The 27,042-nt window shown below is 34.0% G+C and overlaps 3 protein-coding genes across 10 annotated transcripts in view; 2 read left to right on the plus strand and 1 right to left on the minus strand.

The window, feature by feature from the left end:
• Positions 1-1,865: 1,865 nt before the first annotated feature.
• On the minus strand, positions 1,866-4,473 carry LOC113004503 (mucin-3A). Its single transcript, XM_026137994.2, has 4 exons — positions 3,145-4,473; positions 2,763-2,967; positions 2,409-2,588; positions 1,866-2,316 (listed from the first exon to the last, which is right to left on the minus strand). Exons 1-4 carry the CDS (start codon positions 4,471-4,473, stop codon positions 2,168-2,170), a joined length of 1,863 nt encoding a protein of 620 aa, XP_025993779.1. The 3' UTR covers positions 1,866-2,167.
• A 9,060-nt stretch (positions 4,474-13,533) lies between these two features.
• Positions 13,534-17,129, plus strand: LOC105201038 (uridine 5'-monophosphate synthase). Of its 2 annotated transcripts, none has more exons than XM_011168879.3 (4): positions 13,534-13,736; positions 14,382-14,539; positions 14,618-15,101; positions 15,230-17,129. In XM_011168879.3, the coding sequence occupies exons 2-4, from the start codon at positions 14,387-14,389 to the stop codon at positions 16,033-16,035; spliced, it is 1,443 nt and encodes a 480-aa protein (XP_011167181.1). In that variant the 5' UTR covers positions 13,534-13,736; positions 14,382-14,386; the 3' UTR covers positions 16,036-17,129. The 2 variants fall into 2 exon arrangements, with proteins under 2 accessions (XP_011167181.1, XP_011167182.1); XM_011168880.3 differs by lacking the exon at positions 13,534-13,736 and adding an exon at positions 13,784-14,110.
• Positions 17,130-26,467: 9,338 nt separating this feature from the next.
• Positions 26,468-27,042, plus strand: part of LOC105201039 (homeodomain-interacting protein kinase 2) — a 49,382-nt gene continuing 48,807 nt past the window's right edge. For 4 of the 7 annotated variants that reach the window (XM_011168883.3, XM_011168889.3, XM_011168886.3 and 1 more), the window contains exon 1: positions 26,468-26,663. The gene's annotated coding sequence lies outside the window, so the exon portion shown is untranslated. The remainder of the gene's footprint in view (positions 26,664-27,042) is intronic. The other 3 variants (XM_011168888.3, XM_011168884.3, XM_011168882.3) reach the window with 1 other exon arrangement.

The following is a 27,042-nucleotide window of genomic DNA, read 5'->3' on the forward strand; positions in this document are numbered from 1 at the left end:
AAACATGAACATTTTTTCATATATTTAAGTACATCTGTATACAAATATTTACTAGAAATTTTTAGACTGCGTCAATATTGTTTCATTCCGTGAAACGTAATACTTTTATACGATATAGCGATTTGTTGATAGGTAACAGAATATTTTACACAATGCGCAATTGTTGCGATAAAAAGACCGCGTCTTGTTGTTCCCATAAAAAGTCCTCGAATATTTCATTTTCTCATAAATCTCTGCGAAACGAGCGACACCAGGACACTTTCCGCAGCTTACCCTTCGCGGCGACGACGACGTCGTCAAAGAGGTTCAGTTCAAACGAGGAGCGAGGAATAATAGGCTTTATAGGATCTTTAAATTTTAAAGGGACGGTACCCGAACAGCTGACGTTTCCTAAGCCACCCAGGTATCCCTACCAACAAATTCGGGACATTTTGAAAAGAGCAAATCAATTGATATTAGAAAGTATCGGGTACAAATTTAAAAATTTGAAAATATCATGGAAAATGTTCTATATGCTATTATATAAATAATTAATTTTTTTGTTCTTTCTATGACTCTATTATTCTGGTATACTATAATAATTGTATTTACACATATTATTTAATACTCTAATATATTATTTTTTCATAAGTTATTATATTATCAGGCCGATTCGGAACGGTTTGCGTCTAATATTTTCCACAGTTCTCACGGTAACAGAAACAATGCGCCTCCCGCATGTTTCACATGATAGTGGACATTCCTGCCAACCAATTAACGGATAATCGTAAATTTCGCTGTGGCATCTGGTGCGAGCGATATGATATCCAGGTGCTAAACGAAGGGTGTGTCTGTAGTGTTTGATACTTTTTCTGCCGGAATCGGTATGAAATACGATCTTTTTCCGGTATACATCGCCGACTGAGTACATCGTGGGTGACAATAATTCTAGTCGACACGAATACCTCAGAGGCTCGCTATGTATAAATTCGTAACAGGCAACACATTTTATGTAGATGACATCGCATCTCGATTTCGCTTCGAGCTTGAACCGAAATCAGTATGTTACAAGGGATGTATGCCTCGCAGAATACATCCTGCGGCTGATCAACGTTCACACGATTGCGCAGATGGCGCCGTAAATGTTACAGTTTATCAAGTAACGAGGTAATTGGGGTGGGCGTAACCGTGACGGATAACCTAGGGGCGATCGAAACCCCAAACTATTTGTTAAGCCTAGCTAATTAAAGAACGCTGCTTCGTAATCTGTATTGGCAACATCTCTCATAAATCTACGATTATCAGTTGAATCCGTAGCTATCGGGTAATTACTACTGAAAACATACAAAGGATATCAAACACGCAAAGACGAAAGAAAAAAAACAAAGATGAACATGTAGCGTACAAATAACGACACTAAAATATTAATAAAAGTCTAACAGAAATATTTATTTTTAAATAAAAACAGTAAATATTTTTTTCTAACAATCTCTGTTTGAATCGGTTATTTGAGAAATCCTATAAGTTACTTTTTGTTGAAATTAAGGAGTTAAGACTTTAACAAATGAAATATGTATTTTTCAACGCCATATAAAATTTTTATTTAAAAAGATAGATAAATAATGTATTTCTGCTTTGAAAATATATATTTTTATTTAAAAAGTAAGGCGTGTTAAGTTAGAATAAATATGAACATAAATAAATAATAATAGCTTTCTTAAATAAATACGCGTGCCTGCATGGTAACCATTATTCAGCCTCGATGTATTATCTGAAATTAAAAGAATTTAAAACTTGAAATCGCTCCATTATATCTTGTAATGAAATGCATTTAAATACCATTACCGTAAGTAACATTGTAATTTGTTTGAAATATATTGCATGCTTATAAAATTTTGAAAATTTTATTACATTTAAATCAACACATAATATAAATTCAGAAAAATTTAGTTCGAATTCGATTTAATCTTGCAAATTCTTGATTCGTACATCTTTGCTAAAAAATTTTTTTTAGATTCTTTAAAAGAGATTTATGTTATTTCTCAAATGACATATTCACTTGTAAGAGATCTACGCGATACATAGTTATCGATGTACTTACATTTTACAATTTCATTGACATATTTAAAAGCAATTTGTGTCATCTCTTTGAAAACTCTTTAAAAATTATTGTCTTAAAAATAATACCTTACAAAACGATTTCTTTCGAAATTGGTCCTCTTTGCATACGCGATGTTAGATAAAAGATAACAAGTATCATTAAGAGGAGAATACCAACAATTATTATACCAATGAGCACTAGGATTTTAATGCCTGTATTAATATCGCAAACAGTTGCTGAAATAATATTCATTTATCATATTTGAGATATATAAAAACAATAGATAAAAAAGTACAATATCGTCAAAATTGTAAAGTTTATATCATACCTTTTTTTGTGCAATTACCGAAACATTCATTAAATACAATTAAATGGATTTTGGAGATAACAACGTCTACCAAGTTCTTGATATTTATTGTAATGTTTCTTTCGCATATAAATATTCCATATTTTAACGTAGCGGAGAATAATTTTACACCTTTGTCTGTCGTATTTTTTATCCTATTCTCTGTCAAATATTGAGAAAATAATATATTTAAATACGCTAACAAAAAAGTTCTCTTATCATATTTCTAAATGAAAAGAATGAAAATAAAGTAATAAAAAAGTATTGTACGATCTTCATATTTACATTTTTGCACAATTTTAAACCAGAATTCGATATATGACTAGAAATTATTACCATTCAAATAGACGTCGACAGAAATGAAATCAAGAAAAAATTCCATATTATTATGGGTGTAATTGAAAGTAATTTTATTCTCCTTATTGCTGTCCACTTGATTTTTGGCTGGTTCCTCCCAACTTAAAATCATATTGGCTGTTTTTTCATCGCAACTACCTGTTATCCTTGCGTTCGTCGGAACCATCAACGTAGGTGTTGAAATCTAAAAACATAATTGCATTCCGTTACAAAGTAAGATAATAATAAAACACATATACATAGTCATTGTTGATTAAGCGATTAATTTAAAAAATATTAATGGTTTTCACGAGCATTTTTGAAGAGAGTGTTTCTTCATAAATACGCTTAATATTTTTTTTTTTATAAATTACTTATTTACCTTATAATTTTTTATCGCGTTTTCTTGTTGTAAACAGCGTAAATTTATACTAATCGTCATGTTAGCTAAAACACACGCCACTCCTTTCTCAGTATTATTAACAATATAATTAAATTTGGGAATGGTTATTCTCGTAAGATGCATATTTTCTTTAGCCTCCGTTGATAGCGTCGAACGAGTTGTTAGTGTCGTCGTCGTCGTCGTCACAGCAAATGTCGATGATTCTTCTGTTACACTTGTTTCAGATGCAGTTGTCATTGTGTTTGTCGTCTTTGTCGTAACTATTGGCGGGAAATTCGATGAAAATGTTGATGTGATATTCGGTATCTTGAATGTAGTTGTCATCGTTGTTATTGGATCGGTTGCAAGTGTTGTTGGAACAGTCGGAAGTGTTGTAATGGTCAGCGTAGTTTCTGACGTATTCGTTTCTGTAATATTTGTCGAAGATGTCGTGTACGGCGTTAAGCATTGCGTTTCACATTGCGTAGAGTTTATCGATGTCGTTGAAGGCATTGTAATACTTTCGTCTGTTGTAATCGCGGTTTTGGTACTTGGTAAAAGAGTTGTCTCCGTCGAAAAAGGTAACAGTGTTGTCATCGTTGTTGTAACAAACGTTGATGATGTTTCCGTCACACTTGTTTCAGATGCAGTTGTCGTTGTGTTTGTCGTCTTTGTTGTAACTATTGGCGGGAAATTCGATGAAAATGTTGATGTGATATTCGGTATCTTGAATGTAGTTGTCATCGTTGTTATTGGATCGGTTGCGAGTGTTGTTGGAACAGTTGGAAGTGTTGTAATGGTCAGCGTAGTTTCCGATGTATTCGTTGTTTCTGTAATATCTGTTGTAATCGAAGACGTCGTGTATGGTGTTAAACATTGCGTTTCACATTGCGTAGAGTTTATCGATGTCATTGAAGGCATTGTAATACTTCCGTCTGTTGTAATCGCTGTTTCAGTACTTGGTAAAAAAGTTTCTGTCGAAAAAGGTAACGGTGTTATCATCGTTGTTGTAACAAACGTTGATGATGTTTCCGTCACACTTGTTTCAGATGCAGTTGTCGTTGTGTTTGTCGTCTCTGTTGTAGTTATTGGCAGGATGCTCGATGGTATTGTTAACGTGATATTCGACAATTTCGTAGACGTTGTTGTTGCGCTCAATTCTGTTGTTACACTCGTGATTTCTGTAAGAGTTGTATATTTTATTGTTGTTTTTCCCGTAAGATTTCCCGGCGTTGTAGTTGTTACTGTCGTTGGATTTGTAGGAAATCTGGTTTCCGTCTTATTCACATCTTCATAGTTAAATGTGATATTTTCATTTGCTTGAGTCATGCACGCAACTGTTAAATTAGAACAGACATTTTATCGATATTTGTTAAAATGAAATATCTAACTAATACAGAAATGATATCAAAACAAGTGAAAAAGAGAAATGTAAAATAAAGAAAAAATTTTAATGATTAAGTTGAATCACATTACTTCGATACATAAAATTATTTCTTTGAAGACTATGCAACAAATAGAAAATAATTTATTTGATATTTTTGTTTTATATAAAAAATTCTTTTCTTGTTTGATTACATTACATTAAAAGAATTTAGTAATAATAATTAAGTTTCGAAGAAATAATTTCAATTAAATGTTTGATTAATATAATAAAAAATTTAGTAATTATTAATAGTAATAAAATGTAATAATAATAATAATAATAATAATCTATCGCTTACTAAATCAACGAATATATACAAATATATATGTGCATTCCCGTTTCTGAGAGAAAAATTAAAAGGCCTTGCAATTTGATTATCTCTTAGTACATTTTATAAAAAAAACTGATTTTTTTATTAAATTATCATAAATTGATTATCAAATGAAAATTGTCATTCTTCGAAAGATAAAATGGAGTTACCTAACTGTAGATCAATACAATTTCAATTCCGACTAACCAAATCACTATTCCGATCAATATTGCCACATATGCTCGCTTCATATTTTATTTCCAGTAGTTTATTTTCAATAGTTCAATTTTAGAATTCACATTAGGATACACGCACCGCTATTTTACCGTATCTATTAATGTAAATTAACTGCATTTAATAACAAAAGCATATGAAAGAAAATTGTTACAAAAGACAACTATATACAACACATATGCAACGGTCACAAAAGAGAAACTCAGTCTATCCTGTTTCCTAGAAGGACAGAATTATCTGGTCGATCCACGCGACAAGGGTTAATATAGACAATGAATCCCTACCATTGACAATACTAGCATATCTGTCAATCTTATCAATTCATTTTTTGGCCAGACGGTGTGATAAAGATATCTTTAATCGTATTTTTTTTTCCCTAACTAATCGATACGTCGTGTCGTATCCTGAGTATCGTCATTAGCTCCTGAATGATAATTTCAAAAAATTTCTGTTCTTCTTTAACAATAAGTCCATTAAACCTCTGCCCTTTCTACACGGAAAGAATAATTTAGTTAAAGTATTTAAAAGTTTAGCTAGATATAAATTTGAAAATAATTTTATAGAACGCTTTAATTAGTTGTCAAAATATCAAAACATTTTGCAGTATTTTTCATAGCATGACAAACGCGTTGTAACAATTAACGGATAATGCACGAATGCATCCCTCTCCGTCATATATCGCTTGCGCCACCGGACATTATTGTCCAATGTTTTCCGTTTCCGCCATATTATTATCTTCTTTGTTGGCGATTTGTGCCGCTGCAATAGAGACGAGTGAAACAAACCCGGTCTCCTTCCACCCTTCCGCGCGAGCCACCCCTTTACCAATTTCGTTGACACGCGAGCGATTGCGGTTTCAACTTTTTATTAATCTCGACATGTTCAGTGTATGAAAAGATAGAAAAAGGCAACGAGTATTGTTATGAAAAATCGCGTTCAACGTAGTCGGCGACACACCCGGCGGTCATTAATCGCGCATTAAGCCCGCCCCGATCATTGATCTGTCTAATGTAGCACTATTATTGTTTCAGCTGTCTAATTTGCGGTTTCGTCTGGCTTTTTCATCCGTCAATTTCCTTATTTCCTGTGTGCGTTGCCGAAACTGAAGTGGATTTGGATCGATCGCAGATTTTCCTACGCAGATGATGAGATATTGAAATATTAGACAAGGTAAGTTCGCGGAAAGATGCCAGTTGAGGTAAGAAGCTATTTTAATTATAACATATATGTATTATATTTAGTTTTTGCCGATTATTTTGATATGCGTACTAAGTACTTACATCCGTATCAAATCACTTAATTTATTCGGTATAAACAAGGACATTAAGCGATTAAGCAAACTTACTTTTTTTATGTACAATAATTTTGTTATGATATAGAGTCAAGTTATAAAAAATTAACATCGTAAATAACATATGAATATCGTAAATTGTAACAAATAATCGTGATACATGTTTAATAATCTTACGTAGCCTTTGGATCAATAAATAACAAATATTTTATTATTTTGAGTCTAGAATCCGTTAAATAACACTTTGACAAATATAACGGTTCCAGTTTCAATATAAAATAATACTGATTATTAACAAAGTTATTTAATAAAATGAAAATAGGTGTCACATATTATTCTTTTCTCCATTATAAATTATAATTAATTATTAGGAGATACTTAATTTTGAGATTTTGTTTTATTTAAAAATGCGAATACGAATATATAATACTAATGAATTATCGCGCTAAGATAATCGCGTGCGATATTCACGATCCAATCTTTCAGTTTCCCTTGACATTTAATTTTCTCGTTAGTCACCTCGTAAAATATTTCAACAAATTTATTCATTAACAGCGTCAATTTCGGAAAATGCTGAATTAGTACGAGAAACATGAGAGCGGAGTTTATGTAAATTTCTCTTTTATCCGTCGTCTCGTCTCGTTGTCACGCTCCGCGTAAAATCGCCATGAAGCGGAGCAAATCAGCATGCATTATTTATCGTTGGGGGTGCCTGTATGGGAAATTTTCTGTTGGGGGTGAAAACGCTGATATAAGTTTTTGTGGGAATTTCTATAACCTATTTGTACTCACATACCATTATAAAATCAATGATCAGCCATTAGTTAAGCCATTTCCGGTCTTGGTTCTCATAAAAATCAACCACAGCTAAAGTCTTTCGCTATATGTATGTACAGTAATTAATTTAAACGTGCTTTCATATAAAGATTGACTTGCTACAATGTTTTACAATAACGTATATATTATTGTTAAAAGATTCAAAGCAGAGTTTTTAATTTTCTGAAAAAAATAAAATTGAAGACTGGATTCTTTTTCTTTGTTATACATGGAGAGCAAAAATATTAACTATGATGATATTATAAAAAACTGTTTTAAAGAAAACAAGAAAAAAATAAATTTATTTAACGGATCTTTGACAAAAAAGTCAAGACACGGAATACAATGATTCCGCGAGCAAATCGCAAAGAGATCATAAATACGTGGATAGACACTATAAAAATAGCTAAAGTTTAATTACTATGTGTAGAAGCATTTATTAAATTGCTATATGGTTTATTGTTTAAGCACTAATTATTATTTACCTCCTCATATTTTCTTTAGCTTTGATTATTTTTTATTTTTTTTGATATTGTCGAGTTTTTGTTAAATTATTATTTTTAAAAATAATTACTTTAATTAAGTGTTGCAGCCGGCATTATTCGCAGAATATTCGTGACACGAATAAAGCAATCGAAATAACCAATTGTTTGTATTGTCGGTGCACCTTTCGCCGTGTATTGTGGGTAACCACTCGCACGTAAAGGTCTAAAGGTTCAAGAAAGGGGTTGGCACAAACAACCCTTCGACGCGGCAGATGGTCGATTGAACAAAATCGATCTCCGACTTGATCTATCGAAATCTCAACGTTGTGTCACCGCGGGGGCGCCCGGCCGCTCGGCCGCCTCCCGAATCTCCCGATGTTATTTTTAACAATTTCCACGTGACGATCGACTGATAAACGTCCAAGGGTTCCGTAACATAGCAGATGTTCTCGTCTAACGCGTCGTGATATTGCGCTTCGAAGTTTGCACTGCCTCGGTGTATATTTTTGATAAATTAGACGGCTTGAATAGATCCTTAAAGCTTAATCACGATAGCACGTCGGCTGAGCGCAGTCTAACCAGAGAAAAAAGAGAATTGCCCAATGATTTCGTTAAGCAAAGATTGCTCGATAAAGACCGAAGGGTTTCGTGAGCAGATGCTCCGAAACTCGAAACGTCGTACCTTCTTCGTTTTTCGGAACTTTTTCAACGTTTAGTTACGTCATTTATTCGTCCAAAGACTATGTGAGATTATTAAACATGTGTCACGATTATTTGTTGCGATTTACGATATTCATATGTTATTTACGATGTTAATTTTTTATAACTTAACTTATTAGGACGTGATTTACAAAAATGTGACGCACTGCATAATCGGTGGAAAAGAAAGTGGGAATAAGGCCGTTAGTCTAAAAATAAATTTAAAAAAATATAGTTTAAAAAACACACCGTATTTCGTTACAAAATTATATATTTTTATTTTTTATTTTGTTATTTAAAAAAAAGTTACTCCCGAAATTTTCTTTTTTGATGCAATCTATGAGGGGCAGTCAAACGAAAACGAGACAGACTGTATAACACACTATATACAGTCTGTCTCGTTTTCATTCGACTGACCCTTATATATCTTAAGTTCTTTAATTGTAAAATCGCTAATAAGGAACTTTATATGTGAATTGGCCTCCAAAACGCACTTTTCTCGACCATTTAAGGAATTACTTTCTCGCACAACGCACAGGAGTGCGTGCTCGTTCGACACGCATCGCGGAGTGGTCAATTTTTGTTCGACTCGACATAATTGCGAAGGCATTAACTCGCACGTTAACTTAAATTTGCCACCCTTCGCAGATTAACATACGGCCCAGGAGCCGATGTACGAGAGAGCGGCGCGGCGTGCGAATTGTGCGAAAGTTTCGCGAGGGACACCTGCAAAGACGGATCTACCCGCGGACGGAGAGTCCACGGTTCCACGCGTAAAATTTATGTTGCGTGAAGTAACCGTCCGCAGAGGCGTCTTTTTCCTCGTGAGAAACGGCTGCTACGGCGATCGTCCGTAACACGTCGAAGCGTAAAAAGTTTTACGAGATAATTGTAATATCCTTAAATAACATGCGAAGATATGCCGACAAATGCGCTAGCAACGAACTTAAAGAAACGGGCACGTCTATTGCTAAAAATTAACCCTTTACCCGCAACTTGGCGCAGCGACTCACAGCGAAAGAAATCTGTGAAAACTCTGTGGAAGATATTCTATTGGGATATTACAATACTTATCTCAAAGATATTCTACATAAATCTATATGTGCGAGAGATATTAATCCCGTGTAGAAATAGTTCTAGTCGGTATAGTTCTCCATCAGCAGACAAAGTTTTTTAAATGTTTTTTAAATATTTATTCTTTATTATAACGTGTTTTAAATATTTAAATATTTAAAAAACATTTAAAAAGTATTGTTTCTTGATTGGGTTCTAACAAAGGCACGATTAATTGGTTTAGATATAAATCTGGGCCTTGTATAGCATATAACAAATTTTTCACAAATTTAAAGTAATCCGTTTAAAAATTTTTAATATTTTTCAGTTGCTATTTGTTTAACAATCTTGTTATAGTTGCGACATGAAAAAAAATTTATATTGTTTTTTTATCGGTTTTTTTTTTGCTGTACACTTTAATATTATTTATAAACGCAATTCACTATTTATATAATTTTATACGTATCACCGAGTAGCTGTAACTTATGATCATTAAACATTTCATAATCATATACATGTGACGTCACTCATCGCTTTCGGATATTTTTTACCATTCCATAAAAGTGCATACGCAGCTTCATAATTCATCTCAAGACAAGCTGCAGCCGACGCTCATTATGAGTTTCATAAACGTCAAAATTTCCGTTGGCACGTTTGCAGGAAATAGTCGACCGACAGAATCCTTTGAAGATATTTCCTTCCGAAAGCACCGACTTCCGGATTGAGAGCCCTTTACGGCGAAATCGGAATCGGGAGGATGGGGAAACCGTGAACGAAAGGGGGAACACACATTTCCTGTGTCGGTATGGCTTCTCATAAATGCACAGTCATTAAAATTGATTAAAATACTGTTTACGTTATTGAGCAGTTGATATTGATAGAAAAGAAAATCGTAAAAGTATTTAAAAAAATGAAAATTTTGAGATAGTCCATATTTTAAGATTGTAACTAATTAGTAAAGAACACATATTTTTCAACCTTGTTTCGTTTGCAATGCGTAGAAAATTATACATATGGCAACATCAAGTAGATCTAACATCCTAATTAAATCTCGCGATTTAATTATGATAGATAGTTCTTGTCATTGTACGATTATTACGATTATTATCATTCATCAATTGCGATTCACTATTCTTTAATTTGCCTAATATATAATAATTTGAAATACAGTACGTTTTTCTTATGCTCATTTTTCTCACGATTTTATCTTGCTTTCGGTGAAAAATCGATTCAATTTATCGCATTCACAGAAATGACAATGACCATGATAACGTATCAATTGATCTTTGCAATAAAATAAAGAGGATAGTAAATTTTATCAAATGCAAATACGCCGATTGATTGTACAAGTTACACTGGGCCTCGTTTTGTTTGCAACGTGTAAAAAATACACATCTTAATCCGTTAAACGGACTTAACATTTTAATTAAATTTTGTTATTTAATTATGATAAATAATTCATTGATTATCCTGAATAATTACGTTTAATTTGTTATGACATCATTCATTTGCTACAACAATAATTAAAAAATTGTTACTTTTGCGTTTACAGAAAATAAAAATTCTGATAAGAATTCAACATACTGAATGAAAAATTATATAGTAAATGATTCTTTTATTTCTTTATTCTCACTTCTTACACAAAAGGAATAGATACAAAATATTACAAAATTTCAAAGATTCATTTACACTGCAAAATCTTTGGTTTTTTACATGTCGTTGTTGTAGTGAATGTGTAAGAAAAAAGATTTTTATAATTTTATTTTAACATGCCTCTATGAAAGAATTAAGATTATTTAATTTTCATATTAAATTAAGCTTTTGTTTTGAGCGAACGCTTGTTAAAATTATTTCTATTTAATGGGATTGTATTTTCTCTAACATCTGCGCTGTATATCGGCTTTCGAAACGTAAGAACGGAGCGTGATCACCGTTTAAGGTCTTCTTTATGTAACCATGACCCATTACTTCCATGCTGGGGGCACGTGAACCATATGGTTCGTATGATCGATGCACGCGTTGACGATCAAGCTATCAAATTCGCGAAACTTAAACTTTGCACGCGCGAGCAATTCCTTTCCATACTTGAATGGCTTCGTGGGAAACGAATTATACGTTACGCCTTCATCATCTTCGTAACGTGTTTTAGCTTTATTTGGTTTAATTAAAATGAGTTTTATGAAAATATTTGCATAATAGGAATATTTTTATAATAAAATTGTAGACCGAGGTATTTGAGGATATTTGAAAAATATGTTTTAAAAATTCCCGGAATTTCCAGGAATTTTAATAAAAGCTCAAGGTTAGAGAATTCTTTTAATGCAGTTTTAAAATAAATTTATTTTATTACAAATTAAAATCAATAGTACTACCGGTCGGCAGCAGTTCTTAGTGCTCAATAATTTTCAAGGTAAATTTATAAACATTTATACGATTCCTTAAAACTGCGCGTCGAATATTTGCCGGACTACTCCTTAAAACACAACTTTTTAAAGAGTACCTTGGATATCACGTAATTAAATTGCTAATTATTTTAATTATTTTTTACGCTTACATTTTTAAGCCTTTCCCCTAATTTTGCGTGAAACTGTAAAGAATTTATTGCCATAAATATTACCTCGATTAGGGTTATAATTTTAATATCAGTTTAATTTACTTCTAAACTTTTTCTATTTCTAAGAATTAAAAAAAAGAGTAATTAAATCAACATTAATGTTAATTACATTAAATTAGTTACATTAAATTAGTTACATTCCACACAGAATAATTATTTAATATGACATCAAACTACTGTTGAAATGACGTTGACATGACAGTCTATGATATAAAATATAAAACGTTTTGCTATCATGCTGACATTTTGCCGTCATTTTGACGACTCATTTTGACATCATATTCATGATCAATTTCGCATATTGATATTTTGACGTCATTTTGACGAGGCAGTTTTCTCTGGAAAGACCACTTTGCGAAAAATTAAACTTTAGTTGCATAATTTGCGAATTCATCCGAGGTGTTCGAGCATTGTTCATTGTATGACAAACTGCACCTGCGGTTTTACGATTATAAAAGCGGAAGAACTCCCCCACGTGCATGCTTCACCTGTGCTTTCTGCTCTCAAACGTGCACAAAGCGCGATAAAAGGACAATGAATGTATGTCAGAAACGACATTTATCTGCATAAAGATCGGCGCGTGAATGTAGACTCGTTTAAAAGTATTTTATGCAGTTTATAACGTGTCAATTAAGTGATCTTTATTATTATTTAACTCGTGTTTCATGATGGATAGCGGCATAGAAATCACAATTACGTCTTAAAAATAAATTATAATTAATTTTAATGTTATTTTAAATTTGTTTTAATTAGATATTTGAATAAATTTAATTTGATATATAATTGAAAAAACTTTCTGTCAGAAATTTTTTTATGTAGATGTATTTAAAATGTAAGATTCTTGGAATGTGTGACAATATCATGAATTATTATAAAATTAATTACAGAATTTGTTTTCGATAAATCTCAATGTACGTTTTATCAATATAAGATTATATAACATTTTGTAATTTTTATTTCTATTTATAAAAAAAAACCGATAGAAAATGATAGAAACAGATTTAAACTTATTGACGTTTTATCTAATTTAATAATAAAGAGAAATTATCTATTTTTAAAAATATACTATTTAAAAGGTATTAAAATTTAAAATGCAATTATAATACTTGGAATATAATTTGCGAATTGATACCTGCGCCTGACTCGTATTTGCTGTTTTTGAATGATTTGTTTTTTTTTCGGAAGTTTTATTACGATTATTTTTACACTTTTTTGAAAGTTGTATACGCAAATTGGTTGAAGCGTATGTACGCGCGGTCAACCAGAGCAGCTGTCATCTAAGGAGCATTTAGTAAATTACAAGTTCAGTAAGGTAAGTTATCTCTTATGGTAAAACGTGAGGACAACCATTAAAGAATACCCTGTATATTATATGATTACAACTTTATACACCTTTTTGTTAAAAGCTTTCTCACCGCGACAAAAATAGGTATAAGTTGAAAAAGGAGTTTTGTTTTTTCTTTTTATTTTTTTATTTTTAGATGTTGGTGAGGCTTGTGTAATGATCCCACGAAAAAGGCCAGGATAGCCGCGTGTGGCGTTGCAAGCGGTAGCTGTGATGCCCGAGTTAGTTCTTTTTCCGATTTCTCTTTACTCTTCCTGATGGCATGACGTGCCATGTGCGGACGCTCCATAAGTTTTAGCGATAAATCCCAAGTTGCTCGGTAAGATTAGTTTGAATTTTAAGTTTTACTGCGAGATCATCATTGAATTATGCTTAGATCGTTATATTAATGTTTGCGTCGTCAATTCCATGCTCGTATCACAGTTATTCGAAATTCTTGTGAACTAACCGAGACTTTGCGTTATCTGATATCTAAACCATCTTGCGCACGTGATCACGTTTCTGGTCTCTCAATCTATAAGTTCCTAACGTTTGTTAGAATTTTGCAATAAATCGTCTTATGATATTAGAGTTTCTTGAGTAACATTTCTTTATAAACGTAACGATTTTCCCGCCAATTCTATTTTGTCATTAGTCGCAGCCGTGACCGTTAAAGCAACACGTGCACGTGATTCCCTCAAGTGATTATAAGAAGTATATACGTTAGATATATTTAACAGTTTATTTTTCTTTTTCTCTAAAATTCTATCTTTGCCCGTAACACTGTAACTTACAGTTTTTACTATAAAATCTCTAAAAAATATTTATAGTAATACCTAATATTTATAATAATACCTAAAGATTATAGCAAAATTTGAAAATTAAATTTGCTCATCGAATATTTCGGAGTTATTGTTTTTACAATCACTTTTAAATGTTTAACTTTTTGAAAGAAATCTTTTTTAATACGTTACTATAATTACAGACGAAATGGAGACGAAAGAAATAGTCGATTTAAAAGAATTAGCAGTGGAATTGTATGATATTCAGGCCGTGAAATTCGGAGAATTTAAGACAAAAATTGGCCTAACAACACCAATATATTTTGACTTGCGGATGATAATTTCTTATCCTAAATTGATGGTAAGTATATGTAAGCATTGAACGGAATTAAGAGGATTAAATAATTATGAAATTATCATTTCATTTTTTTTATCATAGTTAAAGTTAGCGAAAGCTCTGTGGACACTACTGGACGATCCTACAAAAGTATCCCGAATCTGTGGCATTCCATACACTGCACTGCCATTAGCCACCTTGATATCGGCGCTGGAGGGAGTCCCCATGTTAATGAAGAGAAAAGAGGCAAAGTCATATGGTACAAAGAAATTAATTGAGGGTGCCTTCTTGCCTGGCGACACCTGCGTGATCATTGAGGATATTATCACAAGTGGTAGCAGTGTCCTAGAGACTGTCGATGTGTTGAAGAAGGAAAATCTGAACGTGACAGAGGCTTATGTGATCATCGATAGGGAGCAGGGTGGCAGAAAGAATCTCGAGAATCATGGAATCAAAGTCAAAAGTCTGTTTGTGATAACGGAATTTATGAAATACCTCCTCAAAGCTGGCAAGGTTACGCCTGAATTAGTCAAGAATGTTAACAATTACTTGGCAATGAATCAAGCACCAAGCATTTCCATGCAAGGTAATATAGATATTTTTAATAGATATTGACTTATATGCAAAGTGTATATACATTCTAATTTATGACTTTATAAGCTATAAACTATATTTTCATTTTAGCATCACTATATCTATTGCTTTTATTTGTAGGCGTGCCAGACGACAGATTGAAGTTGTCATATGGTAAACGCGCCAAGTTAACAACAAATCCGTTGACTTCGAAGCTACTGAAACTAATGGAATCAAAGCGAACAAATCTCTGTTTGGCAGCCGATTTGAAGGAAATGGATGCGATTTTGGAATTAGCGGACGTGGCGGGGCCTCATATCGCAGTCTTGAAGACTCATGTAGATATTATAGACAATTTTAACGAAACCTTCATTCTTCGGCTTAAAGAACTAGCGAAGCAGCACAAATTTTTATTGATGGAGGACCGTAAGTTTGGCGACATTGGCAACACGGTATCCTTGCAGTACAGGCATGGCTTGTACAGGATCGCCGAATGGGCTGATTTAATCACAGCTCATTCGGTACCGGGTGCATCTACCATTGACGCGTTGAAGAAAGCTTTGGAGAACATCACTGAACCCCGCGGTATTTTTCTGGTTGCCGAGATGTCGTGCAAAGATGCATTAACCACCGGTGACTATGTCAAGAGAACAGTCTCGATAGCAGAGGAAGCTTCCGATCTGGTGGTAGGTCTAGTGTGCCAATCCAATCTCTTGGCGCAACCCGGACTGCTGCAATTAACACCCGGTGTCAAACTATCTAAAAGTGATGACGGTCTAGGTCAGCAATACAACAATCCGCAATCGGTTATTAATGCAGGTGCCGATTTAGCAGTCGTTGGTAGAGGTATCACGGAATCGCCTCACGGTTATCTAAAGGCCACTTTAGAATATAAAAGAGAACTTTGGAAAGCGTACGAAGAACGAATAGACACATTCAAAACGTGATACTATTAAGTGATAATTTAAGTGATATATACTTTACAAATTATTTTTATACGATTTTATCTCCTGTTCCAGTTAGAGCTGTACAGTTGTTTTTCTTTTTTTTTTTGTAAATGTTACATTCCGTTACTAATATTGCTATAATACTTTAGATAACAGATTTTTAATTCAGTTTTCACAATTTTGTTGACAGAGTAAAAATATAAATTATATATTAGACACATAAAATTATATTATGTTTTCAAATTTTTTTAAAAATACAATGTATTAAAGTGTGGTGATCATAGGAGTTGTGTAACTGCCCTCTGTGCCAAAAATTCAGATTCCAATTTCTAATTATCTGATTTTAATAAAATTTTATGGGTATGTAGTATTCACTCAAACATTTACTACAATAAAATCGGAAGTTGCGATATTTTGACATTTTCGAGAAAATAACAATTAAATATTTCCAGCACTTATAATACCGTTACGGAAGAAATTTTGGTCATTACAGTATTTGCTGTGTTTTTATAAAAGCTGAATTTTAGTTACTGGTAACAGAAATTTTTACATGTGTATACTATATTTACATAATTTGAGAAGTATGGTACATATTAATTTTTTAATTTTAGTCTAACTTGAAGGCCTTAAATGTGAATTTCGAATAATAGAGGAAAAGAGGGTAATATGACACCTATTTTATATTTTAATATATTGTAAATATCAATTTTTCTTTAATATTTCAATATTTATTGCGTTTTTGTCTATGTAAATTGACAATTACGCGTATTCTTTATTTGCAACTGTTGTGGAGTAAGCCTTTATAAAAAAGAAAAAAAAAGATTTGAAATAATTTGCTCACAAGGAAACAGATAAATGACTTCCTGCCTTATTAAATGTGCGGAAACCGCGACAATCGTGAATGCAAAATGTAATTGTGCTGTGAGATGTTAAAAATACGAGAACGATGTGGTGGACACTGTGGTGTTCGGCCACGTCTACCAGTAATAAAATTATATGCTCTGTGTGTAAGCCGATTAGGTCTACACATATCTAACGAAACCTTATGTTCATTTGAAAGATGTGCCAGCAGAAATAAATATATTATTGCATAAGCCCCCGTGAGATTTTGTCGTAGCTGGATCTTTGTGTTAATATTTCTTGTAATTATGCATATATTTTCAAACTATGTACCAAAAAATTCCGATCTTGAAACATAACAATTTGAACAAGAATAACAATATCGCTATTAAATTGATAATTAATTTAATAATGACCCTAATAAGAGCTGTGTTTGAAACCGAAAGTAATGGCGTAGAGTTCGAAATAATTAGAAATTGTATGTAAAATTACACAAGAAACATTATTTCAAATTAAAGCTCTTGCTATGGCCTTTTCTTGATTTAAATTGTTTTATATAAATCACAACCTTGGTTATAATGTTAAATAAATACAAATCTTTATTTTAAGAAAATATGTTTGTAACGTTATATACAAACACATGGTTTACTAAAATTAAGAAAAATTTCGATTTTTAGTATATTTTTTTCTCATTGTAATTCTCAATATTTGTAGTGTCACTTAGAATTTATATTTTTTTAAAGAATATTATAAAAAAAATTTATAATATTTTTTAGATTAAGATTGAAAGAAAAATCAGAATAAAAACATTTATTTAACTTATTAATTGAAATATTAAATTTATTAGTATTTTGAATATTTTGAATAAATTTGATATTTGATAAACTTACAATAGGGGGGGAAGGGTTTACAGATGAACTCAAATATACTTGAAACAAATAATATTTATTTAATTAATGTAATCTACAGTATTTTTCTCATTTATTACATGCGAAAAGCGATCACTTTTTAAGTGCATAATTTTTTATACTATAATTTGCATTCTTATTAAATTTAGTTAATTTGTGTCTTGTGTTTGTATCTTAATATCAGCCATTGTTTTTCTTAATTTTTTTTTCTATTTTTATTTTTAGTTTTTCATTATTCATTATATGAATTTGATTCCTACTTTCATACTTTTTGTTTATCAAATATATATACATATATATTTTCAACGCATGAGAAAGTGTAATTTATATAGAGCGCTTAATAAATGATAGCTAAACGGTAGCTATCTGTCCAATTCTTTCTTTTTATTGATTTTACAATGTACGCTATATTTTTTTGCAAAACTTTTTTTTCAATGAACGGTTCAGGGCCTTTCGAGAAGTAAACCTTCGAGCAAAACAACTTTCAGATCCCGCAATAATGTACTTTCACATTTGTGAGACCAAGGCATTGAATCGTTGGAAACTCATTCCGTATTATGAGAAAGGAAAGAAGTGGAGAAGAAAGAGGAGAAGAGAGAAGCGTAAAGAAAGGAAAAATGAAGAACAAATGAGATAAAGACCGAGAGAAAGAATGAGAAAGTGAAAATAGAGGGAGAGGAAGACTTGGTTGGCCATGTGTATCAACGATTAGTAAATTTTTCACAAAAAAAGAACCTTCCTGTTTTGAGTATATCTTTATTTTTTAAATATTAAATATTTAAAAAATTATATATAGCAATAAACAAATATAACACGTTTACATAGAATTTTTGTACAATGTTCCTCCAAGAGAAAAATGTATTCTCATTGTTCAATAATAATTTTCATCGGTTAAGAGGAAAAAATATCAGATAGAAAATAGCAATATCATTAAGCTAAAAATTAAAACTTTTTAATATTAAAATAATATTCTATTTTTAAATTGGCATGTTATCTTCGTTAAAGCCTCTTTTTTGTGAGGATAAAAAATTATTATTCGGCACCAAGAACCGCTATGATACAGGCTCTGCTAGTCTCGTGTTTTAATTTCGTCAGTCCGATATAGCAGATTATTGTGATGTAAATTTTATTGTATTCACACGTAAATTAGTATACATAGATTTTCGAGGTTGTTAGTGATGAATCTAAAATTTTAATAATAAAAATACTGATCCAATGTAGCGGACTAAAATTTTGTTGAACATGAACGAAAGTTACCAGAGTTTTTTTTAAGTTTTTAAAGTTGCCAATGACAAATCTGCAATAAAAATTTTTCTATGTGTCAACTTTGATTGAACATTTTGAATAATATTTGTAAAATGATATACTTTTTCTCAGAATACAAACTTATTGTTATAATATATAAATATTAATGGCGCGCACTGTTATGCCTAATTAAAATAAAGAATATATACATTTTGCTGAAATTTAAGATTATCAAATTTTTTTACAAACATTAAATTGTATATAAACAAGATTATCATTGTTTCATAAGCAAAAATATAATTTCTTACTTACATGTAAAATGATGATTGTTAAACACAAAATATTATTTTTTAATTGATATTAATGTTTTTTTTTGTGCGGAAATATATCATCAAAAACAAAATTTGCCTAAATTATTCGTGCTGAGCATAGCGAAATAGCGACGAGTCTATAGACATTGAAAAGATTGAACAAAACTAAAGATCACGTAGAAAACCAGAGAATCGGTTCAGATTTATGACATCCGGCTACTTGTATTGTTTACTGTATACCTTTGCTAAAAGCAACTATAATGTTATAGGAAATCATAAACATTTGTATTCTAAGAAATTTGAACATTCAATGAATCCTAACATATATATATATATATATATATATATATATATATATATATATATATATATTATATATTAGAATTCATTTTGAATGTTCACATTTCTTAGAATACAAATGTTTATGATTTTCTATAACATTACAGTTGCTTTTAGCAAAGATATATATATTTATATATTATTTATTTATTTATTGTAGTTAATATTTTTTTTATAACTTTTTATTTAATTCAAAATGCAACAACAATCAGGAACGTCTTATAGTACAAGAGTGACGCACTATTTATCCTAATAAATTTCAATAGACTAAATCTTTTCCAGTTCTCTCAAAATTCTCCTCGAATCTTTAGTGTTGACAGTAATTAATATAATAAAAGAGAAAAAGAAACAATTGCATGTCAGAATGCTTTCTGTTTTTCTTATCTGATCTTCAATACCTGATGTTAGACCCGCTCACTCTATTCTTACTTAAGTATGAATAGTATAGACCAACTCAGTCTTTAAACGACAAATGATTTGTTGTTTCATTTCCGCAAGGGACAACGCAACATATTCCGTGAACGGTTTTGTGTTCGTAATACCGACTTTGGTATTGCCAGGTTAATTCCTTTGTTATTTAAAAGTTATAAATTATTGAAATGGTCGAAACGTTTCGATATTTCGGGACAGGTACCAATTAAAAGAAGAAGATTGTCGCTTCATACCGAATCCGAGAATTTGCCGAATTTATAAACAAAATCGAGAGGCATATCTAGCTTCCTCTGACAACAGTGTTACGTTCCTGGTCATACTTTGAAAACGCGACTGCCAACACTTCAATATTCAAAAAGTAATCTGTATTCACGCTACATCCTTACGTAGAACACCGGGTACGGGGACCTAGTGGAAAATCTTAGCGTATATCTCGGCGTCGCACCACACCGCATAATTACCTCCGACCAAACAGAATTGTCTTGTGATTGAAAGTTGTAAGGCGGATGCGCGCCGATGAGTTTGTGGGCTAACTTCAACGACGATCGAGAAAGAGAGAGAGTGCTTTAGTATAAGTTTTTTTTTCCTACTGGAAGAAACTCATGTTACATCTTAACGAATATCGCAACAGCCGCGCAAACGATTATTCTTGATGTCAATAAATCTTAACTTTGCGCGCATACGCACAGACAAAAGTGCCCGTACCGATGTTGTACCGGACGTGTATTTGAAAGTTAAATGTATCGCTTTTATAAACATATCAACTTGGTGAAGCTTCTTGCGCGACAGAATTCTCACGCGATAAAATACAAACGCGAGCTAGCAATATCTCGGAGTGCGATCAAATACATCGTTCGATGCAAATAGCACCCGAAATGTAATTTCCTCTTCGCACATAAGAGATTTTTATGTGCCGACAAATCTTGGGAAGTAAAATTTCATAATGAAAGTTGTAAATTCCTGAGGAAGTCCGTTACAAGTTTCAGAAATCGACAATAGATTGTAACGCAAAATAAAAATCAAATAAAAGGAAACGAATAGTTGAAAATAAAATGAAAATATCAGCTCTGACATCCGTACATTTTCCGACTTTTGTATTTTTACGTTTTTACTTTAATTTTACTAAAAGTAATAATAATATGATAAAAAATGAGATACTGATAATATTTTATACATAATATCCGTTGTTTATGCGTAACGTAGACTGTTTATATTTTACGCATAAACGCACAACCCTGATTTTACTATTATCACATATCAGTTTTACATTAATATTATTTATTGTAATAAAACTTATGGTGCTTAGAAAATTTGATAAAAATGGAAATATTTATAAAAATATTGATTTAATTTTATTTATAATAGTAGCAACTATGTATAAACACGGTGAATTTTAATAGTTGAATCAGATTTACCATTTGAGAGGAATTACCGACTGCACCAATGTTATTTTGGCTTAAAACGAGACTTAAACATATGTATCTGTCTTTATTTTTTTTTTAATAAATAAAAACAGACACATAATTAAGTCCTACTTAAAGTCAAAATAACATTGATTATTAAACGTGCGGTTGGTAATTTCTCTCGTAGGGTAAATACCTTGGTTCAATAATTAAAATTCATTCTCTATATAATAAATGTAAAATAATTTATGACAAACTCTCCTTTCTTTATGAAAACGTAAAAGAATTCAGAATAAAATTACATGGTTACATTATTATCAATTACATAAATTGATCACAAATTCACATGAGTTGTGCCTGATCTTTTGTATTGTTAGCACGCACAAACAAAATAAAATCTGTTAAATTTTTGTTTATTTATAATTAGTCATTTATTCATATTTCTTCATTTATTTCACATTTTTATCATATTTAAAAAATTACTTATATCAAGTAAAACTTTAAAATATCGATGACATATGATTTAGATAATGCGCATTTAGCAGATATCATCTGTGCAATATATTAATATAACGATGACGACACCATCTACTGATAGTAAATTTGATTCAGAAATTATCGCCAGTGGTCGGGGTTTTGCGGATTGTCACAAATGAGTCGTAGTTTATTGCCTAAAATTATTCGCAGGCGGGGTCAGAGAGTCCCGCGACTCGCACGGTTCCCTCGTGCACCGAATTAGAAGTATTTCGCGCCGACTGTCTTTATATTGGCACTAACACGTCGCGTTTTCTCGAAGATCCGGTTTCACTTGGCTCGCAGACGGGAAGATATTCCGCGAGAGCGCGAGCTGATTCGAGATTTCTTATTATATTGTCACTTCTCATGGCGCGTAACGCGGGTTGGAGACGCGAAATTACGTCAGTACCGAAAAGACAATCTCGGATAAACCGAAATATAGTTCCCGAGTCACTCAAAGGTCAAATAAGATCAGTCCAATAAGATCAATCACACTTTTTCTAAATTTCGACATGAGACCACGATTTATCAGTTTATCAATACTTTTAGATACTAGACCCTTGCCAGTATTTTTTTTTCTCTAAAATTCTTGACTCTCTTCCTTAAATTCTTTCCGTGGATTTCTTTGAATTCCTTGAATCTCTGTCTCTCTTCCTCAGCATTTATTTCTTTTTTCGAAAAGCAAGGAACTGTCAATATTAGCGACGAAAAAGATTTCAACAAAAGAGCCCGTATCTCCACTGTTCTTTTGTAATTTTGATTTCTGGTAGAAAAATGGGCTCTTTTGTTGAAATCTTTTTTGTCGCTAACCTCGACATTTTAGATTTATTTTTTTACTTTATTATTATATATTATAATAGTCCACTAAAAAGCACAATGTAATTGTTACGACAATAACAACATTAAAAAATTTTAATTCTTTGAAGTTAAATTCTTGATGTTGTTATTTCTAATATTGTTTCTTTTGAACTCGTGAAAATTATAAAGAATATATTTTTATAAAGTTCAAGTATTATTTATTTATTGTCATATCGTTGGTCTCTTTTTTTTCACGAGCATCAAGGTGAGTGGAATTTTTCTGACTCGTGCTGATCGATTGCTTCTGTTCAGTTTAATATTATACGCTAAATCGCGAGGCCTGTTTTTAAATATACTCTGTACGTCGCGCAACAAGAAAAGAGTTCTTCACGAAAGAACTCGGAGAGAATAACATAACGTCATCATGTACATTATTGTAAATCACGTCGCCACAGAGCGGGGATAAAAACCATATGTCCGTTATATTTAGCCAAACGTATTTACAGCGTGACCTGACGGGACGCAATTGCTCGTCGGCTCGTCGATGTTTTACATTGTTAAAGAAAATCGAGTTTTTAAATCGCGAGCCTGACGCAATCGCGTGAAAGTGCCTAGGACGTTTGAAATTTTCCTCGTCCTCGCTCCGATCTCATAGGCGCGATTATAAATTGCCGGTTTGGTCCCGGCGCATAGACCTATTGTTTTCGTACTTTTTCGTACAAGAATCAGCTCGGCTCGTCACGGTATAACACGGCGCAGCGCGATGCGAAAGGAGAATGGAAACCACCGACGATGGAAACTGTTACGCTCGTGCTCTATATAGTAGCAACGTCGAAGCTAAACATCGCGAGAACTCGACAACGTTGATGAGCGCAAACCGCGAAAACACATTTAAAATATCCGATATTTTCTAAGACGAGCAACGCCGTAAACTTTAAATTAACGTTTTCCTCTCGCGAAACTTAAAGATTTTAATCCTTCCGATGAAAGTGGATCTACGAAGTCCGAAACAAAGTTCGTAATTGTAGAATCAGTATTCAAAGTTCAATAAAAGTAAAATATTTAATAAACAATGTGTATTAAAATAACTATGAAATCGTATGTTACAATGTAAACGAATGTTTTGTGAATTTTTTCAGCTTTTTTTAATGTAGCGAAAATAGAGAAGCATGAGAGAAAAAATATTCGTCTCTTGAGAATATCTTTATTTTTGAAATATACAAATATAAAAGAATGAAATTATATAACACACAGACATACTTTGGTTATGTAAAGAGATTTAATATAGTAATAAAATTTTTATCAAGAAAAATGTATTCTTATTATTCAATAACAATTTTCGTAAATTTGCAAGAAATATCAAATAGAAAATCAAGAATTAGAATTTTTTCATACTATTAGTATTAAAAAACGATTGTACTTGTGCTCTTTAGATAACAGCTATAATATTAAAATAAAAATATAATATTATTGAAATGTCAGTTTATCAAATTTTTTAAAGATATTATATTATTACTAATGTATGACGTGTTAAACAGAATATATTAAAATACGAGACTAGAAGGCATGTGTCAATCATAGCGGTTCCGAATAATAATTTTTTAATTTTTAATTTTTACCATTTTCAACTCAAAGTGCGCACCGCATATTCGTCGAACTCGAGACACAATCATAAAACCGAAATAGTAATATTAATGCTATAAGAAGCATATAATATTTCCCTTCCTCCTGAAAAAATTATTATTTCGCATCAACAACCGCTATGACTGACACTGGCCTTCTTCTAGTCTTGTGTTTTAATTTCGCCAGTCCAATATAACGGATTATTGTTCAAAATAAATTAACAGAAATTTGTAGAAATTATTAGTTTTCTTTATAGAAACATTGCTTCTTTGCAGAAATATTTATTTTTTCTTCGATACACATGTATTCAACTACTAAAGTTAACAAAAGTGTTCCTAATCTAACATTTTGGCGTAAAATTTTGTATATTTGTTTTCCGCCAGGGATGAAACATCTGAAAAATTTTTACGATTGGATGTTCGTATGATATACGTGCGAGAAATTCCAAATTTCCGGATTTCTATTCAAATAAACGAACTGTGCAATTAAGAATGTCTAATCGCGCGGACCTACATACGTATGTACATAAATACGACCCTCAGTTGTAAAACATCTTGTTCGCGCGAGGAAAATTTCGGGCGGAAATCGTCGGTCTCGAATATCGGCATGTTCCGCGAGAGAGAGAGAAAGAGAGAGAGAGAGAGAGCTAAAACAAAAGAAAAAAAAAATTGCGGCGGAGGAAAAGTCGCGAGTTTCCACACGCGCTTTCGAATCGAGGAAATGCAATGGTCGCGAAATAGAACGCATGGTTGCGAAACGCGATCGTTTTTCAACCTCGAAGACGACCGTGATCCGTCGCGCGGCTTCGTTGGTGGCGAGAGAGGAGGTCGGGGGCGCCGCGGACGCCCGCGAGTCAGCCGGCACTGCCGTAGAATTCGTGTATACCGGCGGAAACTGCCGACCGCCTCCCGTCACGCGGCGGTTGACTCCGTTGACTCCAGCCAGCTTGATCGCGGTCGTCGCGGTAGTGCGTGGTGGAGCGCGGTTCGTAACGGATTGAACGTAGTGACGACCGCGTCGCGCGACACATACTCGCATAATAGGCGGAAGAGGGACGAGTAAAGAGCGAGAGAAAAACGCGAGAAACAAGGGAGCGTGTGCGCGCGTGTGTGTGTGTATGTGTGTGCGCGGGTGTGTAAAGGGAGAGGCAAGGAGAGAAAGGGAGTAGTGCTACGTACGAGAGACAGCTCGCTCGAAAATAGGACGTCGTGTCGCCGCATCGCGAGGCAGCCACCTCCTCGCCGCGCAACAAAACGCACGACGAACGCTGACGACACGCGTGCGCGTCGCAATACGGACAACGTCGACGGTGTACCACGCTCGCTGCGTGGAAAATCACAATGTACGTGACGGGGATGGAACGTGCGGAAAAGTGGCGAAAGTCGTAAAGGTGGTGACGCAGTGCCGTGCACGTCGGTGGCGATAGTAGCCCGTAGCAGCGGCGGCGGCGGCGAGGAAGAAAGAGAAGGAGGAGGCAAAAGCGACGGCGACGGCGACGACGGCGGCGGCGACGACGACAACAATAACAACAACAACAACAACAATAACAACAATAGCGGTGATAATAAACGGTGATAGCGGTGCGGTGACGGTGCGGAGACGCTCCGATGGTACTTCGGTGAGCGGCTGTGCAGTGAAGGGGGAGAGGAAGAGAAACGTGCCGCTGCTGCGTGTTGCGTGCACGCCGGCCCGGCAGTGCTGCTGGTGGTGGTGGTGGTGGTGCGCGCGTGTGTTAGCGCGACACACACTCGCTCGGCGGGGCCGCGTCGTCGTCGTCGTCGTCCGTCCACGTCGTCGTCGTCGTCTTGCTCCGTCCTACGAGTCACGCGTTGTCATCAGACGGCACGGTGGTGGTCGTCGTTGTCGTCGCTCCACGCTCGCTCGTCCGGCTGCCGCGACGAGCCACCCGGCGGCAGCGGCAGCAGCAGCAGCAGCAGCAGCGGCCCCTGCTGCTCCCCACTGCGGCGCGCCGCCGCCGTCGCCGCCGTCGCCGTCGTCGCGCTCCTCTCTCAGTCGCTCTCGCCGGGGGCCACCGCACCGAAGGCGTCCGCGCGACGAGCCAGACCAGCCGCTACGCAAGATGGCTGTGTGTCGCTGACGGGAGGCCGACAAACCGGACAGGGGTACAGACAGCTCGCGGATAAGCGGAACATGCGGCTACGTGACCGTCGGGCCCGTCCCTGAAGAGAGAGACACTGGCCAAGAAGCGAGAGGTGAGTGAGGGAGTGGAGGATACGTGTGTATGTATGTGTGCGTGTGCCTACGTGAATACGTGTGCCCGACTGAGTTTCTCGGTTGTCGTTTTCCATCTTTCTCTCTCTCTCTCTCTAATTCTTTCGGAGACTGTCCGTCTCCATCAGCGGACGACTTTCCATGGTCGTTCGCTTATGCTGTTCCGAAAAATGAGCCTTGCCGCGACTCGCGAGTCGGTGAGTTTTCCACGAAGACGCGTTGTCGATGTGACGACGACGACGTAGGAAACTGCGAGCCATACGTGGACTCTACCGCGGTGAATGAGCCCAATTAATTGCACGCACACACGTCCTCGCGTACGAAAAGTGTAAACAAGTTAGGAGGTCTCCTCCTCGTCCT

This window comes from Solenopsis invicta, chromosome 3 (genome assembly GCF_016802725.1).
Source record: "Solenopsis invicta isolate M01_SB chromosome 3, UNIL_Sinv_3.0, whole genome shotgun sequence".
Lineage (NCBI taxonomy): Eukaryota > Metazoa > Arthropoda > Insecta > Hymenoptera > Formicidae > Solenopsis > Solenopsis invicta.